Source organism: Gekko japonicus, unplaced genomic scaffold (genome assembly GCF_001447785.1).
Source record: "Gekko japonicus isolate JY-2015 unplaced genomic scaffold, Gekko_japonicus_V1.1 scaffold4, whole genome shotgun sequence".
Taxonomy (NCBI): Eukaryota; Metazoa; Chordata; class Lepidosauria; order Squamata; family Gekkonidae; genus Gekko; species Gekko japonicus.
Window position 1 is genome coordinate 3,568,985 of NW_015165234.1, and position 18,627 is coordinate 3,587,611.

The 18,627-nt window shown below is 44.1% G+C and overlaps 1 protein-coding gene across 1 annotated transcript in view; it reads left to right on the plus strand.

Moving 5' to 3' along the window:
* The window catches only part of LOC107109208 (peripheral plasma membrane protein CASK), a 192,949-nt gene that overhangs the window by 161,750 nt on the left and 12,572 nt on the right, over positions 1-18,627 (plus strand). Inside the window, exons 11-13 of the mRNA XM_015409770.1 lie at positions 10,949-11,070; positions 13,738-13,815; positions 14,485-14,565. Of these exons, the coding sequence (XP_015265256.1) occupies positions 10,949-11,070; positions 13,738-13,815; positions 14,485-14,565 (281 nt within the window). The remainder of the gene's footprint in view (positions 1-10,948; positions 11,071-13,737; positions 13,816-14,484; positions 14,566-18,627) is intronic.

Here is an 18,627-nt window from a genome sequence, read left to right on the forward strand (position 1 = left end):
CCCAAGGGGGGTTTTTAAACCCCCCCCCCCCCCCGAAGGACACTCGCTTTGCCTTCTGTGCCTTAGGGAATCGCACCGAGTGGACTCTTGTGCACATTGCATAAAGTTCTTGAAGCAGATGAGAAATAACAGAGCTGCTAGACTTCGCGTCGCGCTTTTGGAGTTAGTGCTCTCACCGATGTCACAGGACACTTCGGGACATGCATCAATGTCAACGGCCCGCCTCAGCATCGACAGCTGCGCTGTCCCTGATACCAACTCACTCAGATGTCGACCGCCCGATGCTGAAACACTCAGCCCAGACATCTCAGTCTGAAGCCCTTACTCCCTCCAAAAAACGCAGAGAGGGCAAGGACGTTTGGCCAGTCAAGCACAAAAAGCATAAGAAAACTCCCCCTACACAAACTCTGCTGACCCCTCAGAGGGCCACGCAGCAACAAGGTGCACCTTGGTCAACTTTGCTGCGTCCTACCCAGCTCACTGACTTTGAGCATGATATGGACTTAATGCAGATCTCCCAGTCTTCCAGTGTTGAAGGCCTACACTCTGACCGTGGAGTCGACACCTTTGTTCATCCCTCACCATTCCGACCTGATGATCGAGAACGGCCATCGGCACCGATCCACCCACCGCCACCCCATTGGGATCAACGGCAGTGGCAATATATGTATGGGGCCTATCCATTCTCGAGTAGCATGCTATGTCTCCCACCCCAACCGATGGAATGGGACCGGCAGTCCACTTCCTCCCGACTCTCTCGGTATCGAGATCCGATGCCGGAGTTTGTGAGACCTCAACCGTTGAGGCTGACAGGCAAACCTCCCAAACCACCGCCTCCGATAATTCCCAACTCTACTTTCCTACTTGTAGATATGCATACAGATTCTCACCCTGCCTGTAGATATGCATAGTTTCCACCTCTTTCAGACTTGTCTCCATATACATCTTTTTCTGTCTTTTTCCAGGCTTTGCATAGCCTGTTTCCTCTTCTAGTTTTTCCTCTCCCCTTATTGTAAGTCGATAGGTAGAAACCATTGAACTTAATGCTTTTTTCTCAAATGTAATTGCCTTCACCAGCAAGTACCAGAAAAAGTTGAGATGTGAAAAAGTTATTAAAAATTAAGGTAAAAGTTTGAATGTCAATAACAATAAGCAACACAAACGTTTTGTTTATGTCAGACTGGTTAGCATTTTCTGCCTGAAGCTGAATAAATCTATTCGAAATAACCTGATATAATATATTTTCCTTTCTCCAGTGGTTCCTAGGGTGCTGCATTGTAGACTGTTGGGAGAAGCGCCTTCTGCATGCAGACAGAGTTGTGAGGTTTTCCCTGACTCCAGCAGAAGGGGCTTCCTCTCTGCTTCTCTCTGTGGCCCTATTGGGCAAGCAGACAGGACGTTGTGAGCCTGCTCTACTGAACAGCTGCACTCCAGTTTTCTAGCACTCCAGTTTTCTAATCAGAACCTTCGGGGTCTTTTATCTTTCTTTGTCTTCTTTCCTCACTTTCCCCCTTCCCTAATCTTAGTTAATGGGGATATAACATTTTTGAGTGGGCAACAGCCCAGCTCCACTGGAGGTGATCTGCCCCACTCCAGAATTTACTGGTGTGAAAGAATGGACCATGAGAGTGGAAGCTAACTGGACCCTCAGGAACAGCTGCAGTGGCAACAGCAGCCCTGATTGGTCCCAGGAACAGTCTGCAAAGCCACAGTGTCGAAGACAGCTTTGGAGAAAGCTCTATGCTTACAACAGCTCGAGACTCAGACTTCAGCCTCTTTAACCCCTCCTGAACCCCAGTCCAAATGGAAGTGACAGGCACAGCTCAGGTAGCAGCAGCATTGGCAGTGGCCTCAGATGTTCATTGTTTGTTTGTTTTCAGTTAGAAAGGGGGGGGCAGAATCTTCACATCAATGTTGGATTAAATGCTGTACATATACAGCATAGAAGGCTCAGGGTAGAGATCTACCAGAGTGCATTACCATTCATTTTTGCAGGGGCACAGCTACTTCTGCAGTAGTTCTTTTTTTTTTCTTCCCCTTTTGGTGGAAGCGATTTGTAAGGTATCTTTAGGGAAATCCTGTCCTTAAGTTTACTAACTCCGAACAAATGGTTACTGAGCTATAGTTTGGTGGTCCAATGCTAGTATTGATGGCTTTTCTGTACCCCAACAGTCTAGACTGCTGCACCATAGGAAACATTGGAGAATGGAACATTTTATTTGCTTGTGAATTTCCTCTCTCAGTGGTTCCAAGGTGCTGCAGTCTCCCCTCCCTTCTGGTTAATAGTTATTGGAGTCACTGGAATAGTTGAATGATCCTAACAAGTTCTCTTCAGTGGCTTCTTTTGGGAGGACCAACTCACTTGCTGCAGCTCTAGGCAGTTTGAGTTGGGTGAGAGGTCATATTATTGTTGTGTTTGTTTATTTCCTTTTTATATAACCCAGGTGCAGTGCGGGGATTATGTTATTTATTATTCTGAGTTAATTTGTTTAGGGTTTTTGTCAGGTCCTTCTGGGAGGTGGAGAAGAAGCCTCTCCTACTAAAGTCAGGAAAAAGCTCATGACCCCGCCTGCATCCAGGAGGAGGCACTTCTCCCAACAGTATAGACTGTAGCAGAAAGGAAATTCAGGGTAAATGAATACAATTTTCCAATCTCGGCTATTTTTAAACCATTTTATAGGCCATAGTACATTCTACCATAATGCTACTGGTGCTGCCACTTTTTGTCTAGCATTTCTAATAATTTAGTTACAGGACAATACTTTGAATTAAGATTCTTTGCCTAGTCTATTGCTTGCTACAAGGTTTTGAGTTATGGTGCCACAATATATATATGGTAACAGACTTTCAATCAATTGTATTGTGTGCATTTGTGCTTCCACTTGGCATAACTGGTAGTAGAGGTACTGTTTCTGTCACCTTTCAAAACTTGAAGCACTGCTAGAGAAGTCAGGTGTTGAGTTTAGTGACTTGTATTGCAAGGCCTAGTCCCAAATGGTTAGTTCATTTGGTCCGTATACTGAAACCTTAGCTTTGTAAATTGTAAGATATTGTGTGTTTGTTGTATTTGTGGCTAAGCTAGTTTGCAGCTTTTATAACTGCTTGTTCTGAAATCTTCATGCTGTTTGTTGTTTGTCCAAATGCTGCCTTCCTGCTAGGACTTCTAGCTGCAGAAAGTAGGTATCCCTTTGTTTTCCTCAAAAGCTTTGCTACTGTGTTTGGTTTTGCATGTTTAAATCTCTACTTTTTTCCTTTGTTTTATAATATTTCAGTTTTAGAGTCACTTACATGTTTGTAATATAAAAACAGTAATACTTAAACATGAAACTATGCGCTGAACTTATATATTATTTAGCAGCTTAAATATTGATCCAGATTATTTCTTTAGAATAGAAAATATTTGAAAGTTTATGCTTGAGGAAGTATTTCAAATTATAAAACTTTTCCAAATGAAAGCACAGCATCCTGTGCATGGAGAGATCCCCTTAGGGTGTGTTTCTTCTCTTCCCTTATCATAGAGCACATGGAAGAAGCACTCCAAGACAACTGTGGATAATGGGATGTCTGTGCCTCCTATATCCCTAGCCAGCCTCAGGATCTGGATATTTGGGACACTATGTACAGTCCTGGTCACTGTATGTCAAAAAAAGGTGCTGCAGAGCTGAAAAAAACAAAAGGAAGGCAATAAAAATGATTAAAGATTAGAGCATGTTTCTGTAAGGAAAGGGATGTCTCATTTTAGAACAAAAAATGAGTAAGTGGGAGACATTATGGAGGTTAATAATATTTTGCATAGGGTGGAGAAAGTAGATGGACAGAATTCTTCCCCCCCCCCCCATAGTATTAGAACTCAGGGGTGCCCAATGAAGTATATGGGCAAATTTAGGACAGGCAAAAGGAATTCTCTATCAATGGACATAGTGATGATCACTGCCATAGGTGGCTTTAAAAGGAGATACATGGAGGGATAGGTCCATCAATGACTCCAAGCTATGGTGACTAAAGGAAACTTCACATCCAGAGTCAGCTAAACTTCAGGCAACATCAGTGGAAGGTCTTAACTCCTATGCACTGTTGGTGCACTCCCCAGAGTTACTGTGTGAAACAGGATGCTGTACTAGGCAGACCATTGGTTTCATCCAGTAGAGCTCTTCTTGTTGTTCTAAGTAACTTGTAGTGTACAGAGAGAGAAGGGTGAATATGGATATGGGATTTATAGTGGGATGCATCCTACAAACCATAAGTGCAAGTCCCCGACTTACAGCAGGCTCTTATGACTCCCCAAATAACCAGTGCTAGGCATCAGTGGATTCTCATGAACAATAATGGCACAATACATGAGGAGGGGAAATTGGGTAAAATGGTCTCTACTTCCTCTTTATTTTTACCAGCAGATCAAGCTTTCTGTTCACAGAAAAGCAAGAGATACAGTCCCCTCCCCACAGCCTTCTCACTGCAGTTTCTTATGCTGTGTGATATTTTATCCAGAAGTCTCCAGTAATCCTTCCCAATCACCACCCCGTCCAAGAACATTGGATTTTCAGGGGTCAAAGACTGATAGAGAAGACAGGAAAGCTGGCTTTGCAAGCTGCTTTTGTGAGCAGTGGGGGAGGTTCATTTGTTTTTTAACTGTGTAGAGCAGTTGGTAAAAGAAATTAGTAAATATTAGAATGCTCTCTGAATACTAAGTACCAGTAGAAACATTACACAGATTTTAAATATGATGTTTGTATGTATAAATGATTGCATGGAATCTACATATTATGTACACGTGCTTCTGTACAGAATTGTTTACTAAAATATATTTAGTTATTTCAGTGTTTACTTTGGTTAGTTTTGTTATCTATCCCCGTGTATCCTAACCAAAAGGCTTGAGGCAATGTGTTTGGAAACAGTCAACAAAATAATACTAATGTAAAACCTGAAGACCTCTCTTTCCCAAATGTTAATTCTGGATGCTAATGTTATCCCTGATAAACAAGTTGTACTGCACTTCTACAGGATGCTCTTGCTTAGTCTTTGAGCTTCTGTGGGGGAGGAGCACCACAGATTGGGGGGGGGGGTTGTAGACAGAGAAAAAACTCTCAATGTGCCCTGGTCATAGAAATATGTCATACATATTGTTACAGTCAGTAAGTGTTCTTAAGTCAGAAATCACAATCGCCATGGATAGATTATATAACACATACTGGCTTCCAAACACACAGGACTTTGTTAGCCAATACAACACAGCATTCTGAATGGTATAGGAAGCTGAAACTAGTTCAGAATCTGAGGTATTTTTAATGGGCAGCTAGAAAACGAGCTTTGTGCAGATTGCCATATGTACAGAAAACTCATAATAATCTTAGGTGCTTTTATATTGCTTATGAGTATCAGTAAGGTGGACAGTTTTTGAAAGGCAGTGTGGTGCAGGGATTAAGAGAGTTGGACTAGGATCTGGGAGATTCAGGTTCAAATCCCTACTCTGCCATGGAAGCTTGCTGGGTGATCTTGGGCCAGTCACGTGTGTAACTTAACCTACCTCACAGGGTTGTTGTGAGGATAAAATGGTGGAGAGAAGAATGATGTAAGCAGCTGCAGGGACTCAAATATTGTTTTATGAATTTATTTACTTCATTTCTACCCTGACTTACTTCCCAGTGGGAGAATGACTCTAATATGTTGATCCCAGCCACATCTCGTATTAACACCAAGGAGGGGTTGCAGATTTCCATTGAAGACAGCTGTTGACACTTCCTATGTGTACCTTGTGCTGGAAGCCAGGGCAGATTAGCTGTCCTCTGGGTATACTATATGGTATTCATATACCATATGCCTAGTTTACCAGTACGTTTCCTGTCTTTGCTGGTGGAAGTGGTCTCTGACTGGTATTGCAGAATCCAGGAGGATAGTCCTGGGGGTCTTCAGTATCCACATGGAAGCCTCCTTGTTTGGTCAGGCTCAGGACTTCAGGACTGCCACAGGGCTATACCAAGCTGTATTGATCCCAGTGCATACAGAAGGGTCTGTACTTGATTTAATAGTTTGTGTTGAGTTATCTGGTGGAAAAGCTGACTATCCGGCCTGTGTGCCATGGTCAGCCCTCTGTCTGCTGAAGGTTCAGTTGACAGTGGCTCCCCTTCACTGTGCTGGTGGTGAACTGTGGTTGGTTGGTTATACGTACTCTGCTTTTTTTCCTCATAGGAAACCCAAAATGCCTTTCAGTATAATTCTCCCCTCTTCCATTTTATGCACACAACAACCATATGAGGTAGGTTAGGCTAAGAGACTGTCTGAAAGTCGTGCAGTGACCTTCTGTGGCAGAGTGGAGATTCAAACCTGGCTTTCCCAGATCCTAGTTCAGTGTTGTAACCACTACAACAATGCTGACCCTCCACTAAGAATGATGAATCCCATGAGATTTCAAAATGATCTGTGGAATTTTGAGAGCCTAAATGGTAGCTCTGTGGAAAACACAGTCAGGCCTGAAGTGCCAGGCTTTGGCAGGTGATCGTCACTCCCCATTGTCCTCCTCTCCCGCTAACAGAAGTCTGTCCCTGAGATTTTCATCAGAGCTCAGCACAATGATTAGTTGGTAAATATCTGGAGTATTGTTGGTGAAAATGTTTTGCCATATTGGGCAGATCACACCAAAGAACCTGTTTAAACAGCTATGAAGTGGTGGTGAGGGGGTGGTGAGGAAGTTTACTTCTGTGCTAATGTTGAATTCATCTCAATTGTTCAGGGTGATTCAGCAGTTGATGGTGCCTGGGGGATGGAAGCACAGTTCCCTCTAAACGGCTCTAGGGGGCTCTGGTGCACAAAATTTTAACAGGCAGCTCAGGGATTGTGAGCTTTTGTTCACAAGACATTTTTCCCTCCATTGGAAACAATGGATGATGGGGGCACCTCCTTCTTGGGCCCATAGAATTGGACCCTCTGGTCCAATCTTTTTGAAACTGGGGGCAGGGATTGAGGAGAGGCACCAGCAGCTATACTACAAACTTGGTGCCTTTGTCTAAAAAAACAGCCCCCCAGAGCCCCAGATACCCCCAGATCAATTCTCCATTATAGCCTATGGGGCCCATTGACTATAATGGTCCCCATAGGCTACAGTGGAGCTGGGGGAAAGTGATTTTTTTTTGCACACCCCTATTATGCTTTTCAGTATGATTTGTAAATTGCTTTAAGTCATATGGAAAAGTGGGATATAAATATTTGAATGAATAAGTTGTTTGGGCAGGTTGATAACATTTAAGCAACTTCCTAAGAGCCAGTTTGGTGTAGTGGTTAAGTGCACGGAGTCTAAACTGGGAGAACCGGGTTTGATTCCCCACTCTTCCACTTGCACCTGGCTGGATGACCTTGGGCAAGCCGTAGTTCTGATAAGAGCTGTTCTTGAAAAAGAGCAGTTTCTGTCAAGACCTCTCTCAGCCCCACCCACCTCGCAGGGTGTCTGTTGTGGGAAGGGGAAGGGAAAGGAGTTTGTAAGCCACTCTGAGACACCTTTGGGTAGTGAAGGGCGGGGTATAAATCCAGTCTCTTCTCTTCTTCTTCTTTTTCCTGTTTCTAAGGCTTGGCACAAGGCAATAGTCCAAGGCCAGACCTACCAGTATAGTAGACTGGGGTGGGCATACCTGATCTCCAGAGACTAGGTCTAACAATATAGTGGAAAGGGGTGAGTAGGCCTGTTCTCCAGGGGCCAGGTCTGCCAATGCAGTGGAAAGAGGTGGATGAAATTTGACTTGATTCTGCTTTTTCTTATAAAGTTTAAATTATTCTTAAAATATAGTTTAAATATAATTTAAAAGACTTTATTCTGAGATTTTTACAAGGATATGGAAGTAATTTAAAAAGCTAATTTACATGATAGTCAAATGTATACTCACTCACAACTTTAATGCTACTACCGTAGCTTTTTTCACTCATGAGGTAGAATTTCTGCTCACAACACTATGGAGCTTAGAGGGAACATTGGATGGGATTCCCCTAAATATAGTGCTTCAACATTTAGCTGTATTTAGTTTTGTTTGTTTGTTTAAATATGATCTCCAAGGTGGCAAACGTCAAAGTGTTAAAGATCTGAACATTAAAACAGCATTTAATACATAAAATAATTCAATAAAAATATATAAACACAAAACACACACAAGATCAAAACCAGGGAGGAGGGACAACAGCAGTTGTTGGTGTTGGGGGTATGCCAAATGAAAGGAAAAAAGCCGTCACCTACTGGCAGAAGACAATGATAGAGGGAGAAAGACAAACATCCCTAGGGTGGGAGTTCCAAAGTTTTGCCCCCACAACGAAGAAGGCTCTCAGGTTGCTACCCATCTATCCCCAGATAAGCAGGGCATCCGAAGATTACCTGAGTGGATAGATGGGTTCATATGGGAGAAGGCATTCCTTACGGTACATTGGCCCCAAGCCATATAGAACTTTAAAGTTCAGAGCCAGCTCCCTAAACTGGGCCCAAAAGCAAATGGGAGCCAGTGTAGATGGAATAAGACTGGAGAGATATGACCTCTACAACTCACTCCAGTGAACATGCTGACCACAGCATTCCATTCCAACTGTAGATTCCAGGCAGTCCAAGGACAGCCATGCACTCTAGCAAGATCTCTCCTGCCCAGGAAGGGCTGTAGCTGGTGAAAGACACCCCTGGCCACTGCTGCCACCTGTATCCAAAAGGAGGCCTAGGTCCAGCAGCACTGCCAATCTACAAACCTGCTTCTTTAGGGGGACTGCAACCCCATCCAGAACAGTAGATACCCCATTTCCTGGATCAAACTCCCCCACACACTAGTAGCACCTGCATTTTGTCAGGAGAAGTTTCAGTTTATTAGCCCTCATCGATTCCAAAACTGCCTCCAGGCTCCTGTTCACCGTTTCCACAGCCTCTTTCAGGGCCGGCCCGAGGGGTTTCTGCGCCCTAGGCCACGCTGCCTCATGGCGCCCCCCTCAGATGCCAACCACCTGGTGGGGCCTGGAGACCTCCCAGCTGGGTCCCAGCAGCAGGGCCAGCTGAGAGAGGGCTCCGTTCCCCACCGCCTCCTCCTCCCTGCCCGCCCACCTAGGGGGCCTTTCTGAGCCAGAGCCGCCGCTTGGCCCAAGCCCTTCCCGCGGTCCCCGGCCAGGAAACGGCCCGGCGACGGCGGGGATTGGCAGCGGGCGCCACCAATGGTGCTGGGCGGGACAGGCAGGGGCAAGCCTCCCTACCTACCTACCTCCCTCCGCAGGGACCCACCCGCTGGGAGCAGGGGAGTTGACCTGGGCCTCCAAAAACCCTCCCTCGACCCTCATGAGGAGGAGAGAGGCGCGGGCGGGGAACATGGCAGCAGGTGGAATGGTGGGCACCTCTTTGTTGGGGCGGAAAGGAAGGGAGAATCCCGCCGGCTGGCAGTGATTGGGCTGGGGGGTCTCCGTAGCCTCCTGCTGGTGGGCACCATCCCCCGCTCCGTCTCTGTTCGGGCTTGGAAGGGAGGCCAGTGAAGCCCCCCGGTGCGTCCCTGCGTCGCCGCCCGGGTGCGGGTCTCCAGCGCGGCCATCCCCAGCCTCTTCAGGATGGTGGCAGCGGCGGCAACCCTGAGCCCAGGTTGGCTTGGCGTGCTGACCCTCCCGGGGCTGCTTGGGGTGGGGTGCGTTCAGCCTCTCGTTCCCTGCAGGGGCCAGCCCGGTAGTGTGGAGAGATCTCCGCCCTAGGTGAGATACTAGCAGGCCTAGTGATAGGGCCGGCCCTGGTCTCTCTGAGATCTTTTGGACATGTGAGACAAAACTGTCATTAATATACTGGTGGCAACTCAGCCCCTATGTCTGGATGACCTCTCCCAGCAGCTTTCCATAGACGTTAAAAAGCACGGGAGACAAGAATAAACCTTGTGGGATCCCATAGACCAGAGCCCAAGGGGTGGAGCAGTGGTCTCCCAGCACCACACTCTGAAACCTACCTTTGAGATAAAACCAAAACCACAACAGAACAGCATCTCCCAGCTCCAACCCCAAAAGGCAATCCAGAGGGATATCGTGCTAGATGGTATCAGAAGTCTCCAAGAGGTCCAGGAGAATTAACAGGGTTGCACTCCCCTGTCCATATCAGTCAGTCCTATAACCGGGCCTGAAACAAAATTGGAATGGATCCAAACAATCTGCTTCATTCAGGAATCCCTCTGAGATTGAAGTAGGAGATCATGGGGATGGCTTTAATTGTAACATCAAACTAGTATTGAGTAAGACTTATCAAAATGTACTGCTGATTCAAATTTTTTTAGCATATGTAGCATATTCTATGAAGAGAGGGCTTTACTATCCTCAGTTCATTCATCTCAACAGTGGTCCTCAGTCCAAATTTATTTGGTATGAGGATCTGCTTGAAAAAACAGAGCATTCACAAATCATTAAAACTGCAAGAGCCCAAGACTCACTTTCACTGGCTTTGCAACCCACTTTTGAGTCAGGACTGACAGGCTGGGGAACACTGCATTAATACATATATTTTATAATGTAGGGCTGAGATTGAAAAGGTGGTCTCCTGACATCTTGAGGCAGGCTGAGGGGGTAGGGAGGCACCTGAGGATGACATCAGCTTGCAGCGCCAGTTGTCAGAAGCCCAGGAGTGGCCAGAAGCATCGAGATGGCTGGTTGGAGAGGCGGGAATGGTGTGTGTGTGTGTGTGTGTGTGTGTGTGTGTGTGTGTGTGTGTGTGTGTGTGTGTGTGTGTGTTGAGATGCAGGGATATGGTGGCTGAGGAGGAGAAGCTTACGCTCTGGGCATTGCTAGTTAACTGAGCATGCCTGATAAAAAGCTTTTATTGTATATGCATTTTCATGTGCTTTACATTCTGCAATGTAATAGTTCCTCAACAAAAGCTGTAGATTGTAATGTTTTTCTTGGGTGGGTAGTGTGAATAAAGAAAGGTTTTTGTCTAAATGTCCTTTCACTAAGTAGTTTCTTGTTGGTCTGATTATAGGAGCAGTTTCTCAGGTGTTGGACAGCCTAGAGGAAATCCATGCACTTACAGATTGCAGTGAAAAAGACTTAGATTTTTTACATAGTGTTTTCCAAGATCAGCATCTTCATACGCTACTAGATGTAAGTATTGCTTAAGCAAAATATTTAGGTTATAGAAACATTTGAAAAAGTTAGTATTTGTTGGTTTTGGACAATTTCAAAAATGTTTGCTATTTTCAAAGAAAACTTAAACTTACTGATAAATGTACACATTCAGGGGGTAGGTGGGTGTGGTAATACAAGGAGACAACAAACCTGATAAAACTCAGATTAACTGTACCAAATTCCTAGTAGCATTTTCAGTTGTACATCTTTGATGGCAAATGCCTGTCTGTGAGCAGAGCTGGCATACTTAAGATATACATTCAATGGGGAAGCTGGCTTGGGGAATTTATGGCATGGCTATGAATAGGCCTGAACACATTGCAAACAGCTGAACAGCCTATTGATTGAGTGGTTAGGAGTGTGGACTCTAGTCTGGGAGAACCAGGTTTGATTTCCCCACTCCTCTATGTGCAGCTGCTGGTGTGACCTTCAGTCAGTCACAAGTTCTCTCAGAGCTGTTCTCTCAAGGACAGTCCTCAAGGGAGTTCTCTCAGCCCCACCTACCTCACAGGGTGTCTGTTGTGGGGAGGAAAAGAAGATTGTAAGCTGCTCTGAGACTCCTTCAGGTAGTGAAGGGCAGGGTATAAATCCAATCTCCTCCTCTTCTTCTGATCACCAGTGGAAAACAACTGAATCAGCAGATATTCAGTTGTTCCTAGCTGAACCAAGACTGGACCCAATAGCCATACTGGTGAGGTGCAAAACATTTTCCCCACTTGCTGCTTACCTGTTCATAGTCCCTTTACCCAGCTACTTGTTATTACTGCCACGTTCTTGTATAGGAAACCTGCTGAAGAAAAAATGGTGTCAAGGGACAAACAGGCAGAAAGAGAATTCAGAGCCTCCTGCTTTAGAGATGATTGGTGGGCAGATGTGACTCAAGCGCACAAGTCTACTCTTATATACCAGTTCAACCATAGCTGATCAAAGTAATTGACATGGAAGATTTTCCTACAGGGTAACATAGAAATAGTTTAATCTGTATTTACCAGTCAAACGCTAGAGAAGCTTACTGAAAACAAGTGTAACAACCACGCACCCACACACACGTACAAAACCATTCTCTAATTTACCTTTATGCAGTAGTCTGCATTGATAGATGAAATTTATTTATAAAGAGATGTCTTTATGGAGTCAAGCAGTTTGGTCCCCCCTGAGTTGTGGACGATTCTGAATAGAGACAACATCCAAATTTCAGGTTAAATTTCTTCTTATCAACTTTTGTATACCTTGGGCCATTCTGTGCTGACAGCAGGATCTGTCTGTCCAGAGCACACTAGCTATAATAAGAAGTGTTGACGTGTCAACCTACAAAGTTTCCGCTGTTTTAATTTCACATGTTCACTGTTTTAAGGTAAGTGATATAATTTCTGTACTGGCTGCCAAAATCCTGATAACATTAGGTATAATTTAAAAAGAAAATTGTACGTAATTAATTACATGTTGATTTTACTCAGGGATGAAAAAGTATGCCCTTTCTCCCCCACCTCAGAGTTACAGTGTTATGGTGAAGCCCTCCCTCCCAGGCAGATCAATTTGTAGGGAAGGGTTTCAGTCAGCATGTCACTTTGAGACAAGAAGCTGAAGTACTTGTGAGTGGAGCAAGTGATACAGTATGCCCACTCAGGTTGCAAGTTTGATGAGCGTAATCTTCTATACATACTCATCATGAAAAACATTGCAAGGGAAAAAGTTTCTCTCTTAAATGAGATATTGATTTCTCAGTGTTAGTACCTGGACGTGGAGCCCTAATCAGCAACTCCACATGTCCCAGGAAAAATATTTCTTTATTCTTTGTCAAGTCCAGCAGAGTTTGCATGGTCTGCATAAGATCTTGAGCCAGTTTTCAGGAAATTACTGGCGAGAAAGTAGCATAGGTAGGAATTGTTGTGGATGAGATTCCCTTAGTAGAGTGTAGAAGAAACAAGATATGATTTTACTAAAACATGTAACTGTGTATTTATTAATTTTTACGGGGGGGAAATGTTCTTTTTGCAGAAGGCCAATTCGGTATTTGTACATGTAACAGAAGCCCCGAAACCGGCCTTGCTATGATGCTTTCCCAGCTGTTGACTTTCTTGTGGTTTCTGGGTGTGTTTGTTTTTTACTAGAAATAGTTGTAGAAACAGTATATTCTCTAAGGTCTAGGTCTGCCTTGCATTGTTTTTAAAATGTATTTATTATTAGTGCCAGGAAGGTACAGTTTAATCTTCCACATCAGCAAACAAAATAATATACATCGCCCAGTAACGTCGTGGTGATAGTGGGGAAAGTAACTATGGGAAAGGTATTCACATGTAGACCACACTTGCTAGAATGATTGTTGAATGTGTTTTGGTGTTAGGATTTACAGAAAAGCTGTTTCTGTTCATATCTTAGTTCTGTTCTAAACTTTGGGATAAAATGTCTTACATTGTTTAAATCTGGTGGGTTTTTCATCTGTGGGAAGATAGAGTAATTTAGCAATAATTTCAGTGGATAAACTGCCCATGTTTTGTGACATGTGTTTATGATACTTGCTAGACAAGTATGACGTATACTGGTGAAATATTTCAGAGATGTTTTACATTTTGCAGAACAGCAAATTGATAAATGTTAATAATAATTAATAGAATAATAGAACTGTTTGTTTTTTCCTTCCAGCTTTATGACAAAATTAACACAAAATCTTCACCACAAATCAGGAATCCTCCAAGTGATGCTGTACAGAGAGCCAAAGAGGTAAGTATTTTAAAGCCTGTTTTAAATGTGTTGAGTGTGAAGTTCTGTTCTTAGAATTCTTATAGTAATTCATTTGAGTCAGCTTTGAAAGTGTGTGTGTGTGTATGTACGTACTTATTATAGGTTGCTCTTGTATGGAGCTTCTGGTAGTCTCTCATTCAGACTGCTAATGAAATCTATTCCTTGCTAGCTTCATTGATTCTTCAACATTTATTGTTCCCAGACTGTTTATAGGGTATGTGTTTTTTTGGTATTGCAGCTCATGTTCAACGTGACCACTGGGTTATGAGGAACTTCTAAAATACTGTATGTGTAGCCTGAACTTTGTACTTATCTAAGTGAGCTGTGAATATTTTAGGCATTTGTGCCGATCCAGCCCTGATCAGATTTTGCTTTTTTACTTTGGCTACAACTGTGCAAGCAAAAATAATATGAAATGTATTTGACTCAAATTGATCAAAATATCAGTACAAAACTAATAATGTTATGTTTGTCAAGGGAAAGTGTCAATCAAAAGTACAGTCTGCAGTCTTTCTTCTTAAAGTTGGTCCTACTGCCATTGAAATTTTCATGATATTTCATACCTCATGACTCACCAGAATAAACCCTATTTCATTTATTTTAAACTTCAGATCATTTAATTGGCACTTCTAATGATTTGATTCACAGGTATTGGAAGAAATTTCATGTTACCCTGAAAATAGTGATGCAAAAGAACTTAAACGTATTTTAACACAACCTCATTTCATGGTAAGCAAATGTTTCAAAGGTACTTCTTAATGTTTCTCATTATGACAGGTGGAGCAGAGAAAGGATCTGTGTATTGCAAGGGCCTATGGAGAAGGGAGGAAAACAATACATTGCAGTGTATTCTGTGCATTAAAAATATACCTGTGCAATCAGGTCTCCCACAAGGACTTCCAGGGGTAGTTCATTTTCCCATCCCCCACCATTTCCTTTTTCCCTTCCCTGGAAGATCATGATAGCTTGTTCCCTTTTTTCTGCTTCCTTCTCTCCTTCCCACCCACCAGCCGAACTACCTTTATCTGCTTCCGTGTCTTCAGTTTTCTCTCCTTCCCTAGCCTGGCAGCCGTACCTGGGAAAACTGTTGTCCAATTATACAGTGCCAGCAGTTAGGCCAGGTCCAGCTGCATGGTGGGGAACCCACAAGAAATTGCAGGGGGCACTTCATTTTCTCCTGTATCCCCTTCCCCACATTATATCATCTTTCCCTCCTTTGGCAGCCAACCATGCCCTTGTGTTTCCCTGCTTCCTTCTTTCCTTCCCACCGCCTAACCAACCTACCTCTTATCTATCCCCATCTTCAGCTATATTAATGTCATTTATGCCCCCTTTTTCCAGAATGGGGACCCAGAGCAGTTTACATCATTTTCCTCTTCTCCATTTTATCCTCACAAAAACTCTGTGAGTTATTAGACTGAGAATGTGTAACTCACCCAAGGTCACCCTGTGAGCATTTGTGACCGAGTGGTGATTTCAACCTGAGTCTCCCAGATCCTAGTCTGAAACTATAACCATTACACAACATTGGCTTTTGTGGGGTGGCTGCTGTTGAACAGTAGCAAGCAGCCAGGCCTGGTTGAGTCAGCATGTAATGTGGTAATAAGTTGCTCAGTGGTTGCTGGTGATCTTGCCCCTGATGAGTCCTCCTTCAAAGACCAGAACAGCCCTAGAAAGGGTGCTATTCATTCCCCCTCTCTTTTACTGACAACAACCAAGGCTTGAAGGCTGTTTGGTTTCCTAGCAACAGCCACTGGGGGCATTTGTTTCTGAAAATTACAGGTAATGTCTGCTAGTATTATTTGTGAGGATTTTTACCCCCTCCCCAATGTTTTTCTTCTAGCTTTCCGTTTTTTCTTGAAACCTGTGGCATTTTTTAGGTTTGTAAAAAGATCTGTCTAGAGTTTTTGTGATTCTAGTCTCTGATAAAAGGGTTGAATACTTTCCCTATGAAGAAAGGCTAAAGCACTTGGGGCTCTTTAGCTTGGAGAAACGACGGCTGAGGGGTGACATGATCGAGGTTTATAAGATTATGCATGGGATTTATTTATTTATTTATACTTTCAATTTCTATACCGCTCAATCCCAGAGGCTCTGAGTGGTTTACAAGCATATTACATTTCCTAACTAGGGCCACATACAGTGTGTGTGTGTGTGTGTGTGTGTGTGTGTGTATAGGGAGGTGTGGGCCCACAAGGCACTCTGCCAGAATAGATTTTCGGGTGAAGGTTCCTCTTCAGGTGAAGATGAGTCTCAGCTGGTGGACACACATCAACAATCTTATTCAAGGCAAGACGTTCTGGATCCCAGACAGGAAACAGATATTTACGGATGCCAGCTTGTCAGGGTGGAGAGCCACCCTACAGAATATGACTGCACAGGGAAAATGGTCACCAGAGGAACGCAAACTGCTGATCAATCTACTAGAACTACGAGCAGTCAGACTGGCACTTCTCATTCAGGGGAAACACATCCTCATCAGGACGGACAATATATCAGCAAAGGCGTACCTGAATAAACAGGGAGGGTCCAAATTGTTAGCTCTACACAGGGAAGCGGAGAAACTTCTGGAATGGGCAGAATCCAATTTATCCTCAATAAAGGCGGAACATGTAAAAGGGGAAGTCAACATCCAGGCGGACTTGTGGCAAGTGATGCACTCTATTTTTGGTGCTTGGGGGGGGGGCAACAGTGGGAGAGTTTCTAGTGTCCTGGCCCCACTGCTGGACCTCCTGATGACACCTGGTATTTTTGGCCACTGTGTGACAGAGTGTTGGACTGGATGGACCATTGGCCTGATCCAACATTGGCTTCTCTTATGTCCTTATGATTTAAGTATCCACAGATTTGGCCATGTTGAGAACTATATATATTGATACTGTCACTTACAGTAAAGCTGGCTCAACCACATTTTTGACGAAGGCAGACTTCCTGGGCACTACATATCCAGAAAAAAAAATGTCCAGGACGCATGACAAGATTGTCAGTTCTTCTACTGTCTAGGCTAGGGGTATCAAACATATGGCCCATGGGCCAGATCTTTCCCAAAAGCAACTGGCTCTATGCTGCTTCCTACTTCCTGTTCCTCCTTCCTGTTTCCAGCGTGGGATCTGGCTTTTGCCCTGTCTCTCCTATGTCCTGCTTCATAGAGGAGAGAAAGAAAGTCAAGCCTCCCTTCCTTCGATTGGCTGAGGCCTCTTCCCCCTCCTCCTCTGGGGATGGAGGGGGAGGGAAAAAGCCAGAGAGATAGTCCCGTAGCACCTTTAAGAAGACCAACAACATTTTATTCCAGAGAGTTCGGTTTCCTGATCAATATAAAGAAAAGCTCTCTAAAACCCACTCAACGACTGGAGCATCTAGGTGTGATCATAGACACCAGGTCCACAAAACTGCTTCTCACAAGCAACAAGGCAAAAAAGATCCGCTCACTGGCAATTCAAATCATCTCAGCGAGAATGTCCTCCATTTCCATTCTAACCAAATTGATGGGACTCATGGTGGCAACTTTCGACATACTTCATTCCAGACAGCTGCAGCTGTTCCTGAGACCTTTTCAAAAACACGTGACTCTTCGAATAGATTTTCGGGTGAAGGTTCCTCTTCAGGTGAAGATGAGTCTCAGCTGGTGGACACACATCAACAATCTTATTCAAGGCAAGACGTTCTGGATCCCAGACAGGAAACAGATATTTACGGATGCCAGCTTGTCAGGGTGGAGAGCCACCCTACAGAATATGACTGCACAGGGAAAATGGTCACCAGAGGAACGCAAACTGCTGATCAATCTACTAGAACTACGAGCAGTCAGACTGGCACTTCTCATTCAGGGGAAACACATCCTCATCAGGACGGACAATATATCAGCAAAGGCGTACCTGAATAAACAGGGAGGGTCCAAATTGTTAGCTCTACACAGGGAAGCGGAGAAACTTCTGGAATGGGCAGAATCCAATTTATCCTCAATAAAGGCGGAACATGTAAAAGGGGAAGTCAACATCCAGGCGGACTGGCTGAGTCGCCAATCTCTACAGGAGAGTGAATGGTCCCTGAATCAGAAGATTTTTCAGTTCATAACAGAGACATTGGGAACTCCAATGGTGGACCTCTTTGCGTCACCAACCAGTGCGCAACTAGCGAGATTCTTTACTCGGTACTATCATTCTTGGGTGGAGAGCATAGATTATCTCTATTATCTGTACTATTGTGCCATATTTGGCGAGCAGAAAGAGAGAGTATAAACCTTCCTTCTTCTATCATTTCCTGCTCCACGTGTCTGTGATGGGTTTTTTCTTTATATTTGTTAGCAAGTTATTAGAAATTATTATGTTACTGTTAGAGAATGTTAGTTATTAATACACTGCTTCGGGAGCACCAGAACTGAGCCTAGGGTGACACCCACCACAGGAAACAGGAAGTTTGAAATTAATCCTGCCTCCCTGAGTGATGGATGGGAATCACCCACAAGATGTCCTCCAAGCCTCAGAGGAGAAGGACCCTTCACGGTGAGTATCCAATGGTCGATCTCGACATCTTCAGTTGACAAGCAAATTTTGCAAAGGGTTCTTTGAGAATGCAGGACCCACAGCAAAACAACGAAGTACAATCTTACAGGAAGGTTTTACTTTTATTGAAAAGCCATAGATGCAGTAAAACGAACACTGTTAGGAATGGTGGACTACCTATGCGCATAATAGGATATAGGGCATTCGTATTGCCCCCCCCCCCCCAGCAATATCCAATTAGGTGGATTCCCTCGCGCGGGGGATGGCAAAAGCCTCTAATGGAAGGGAA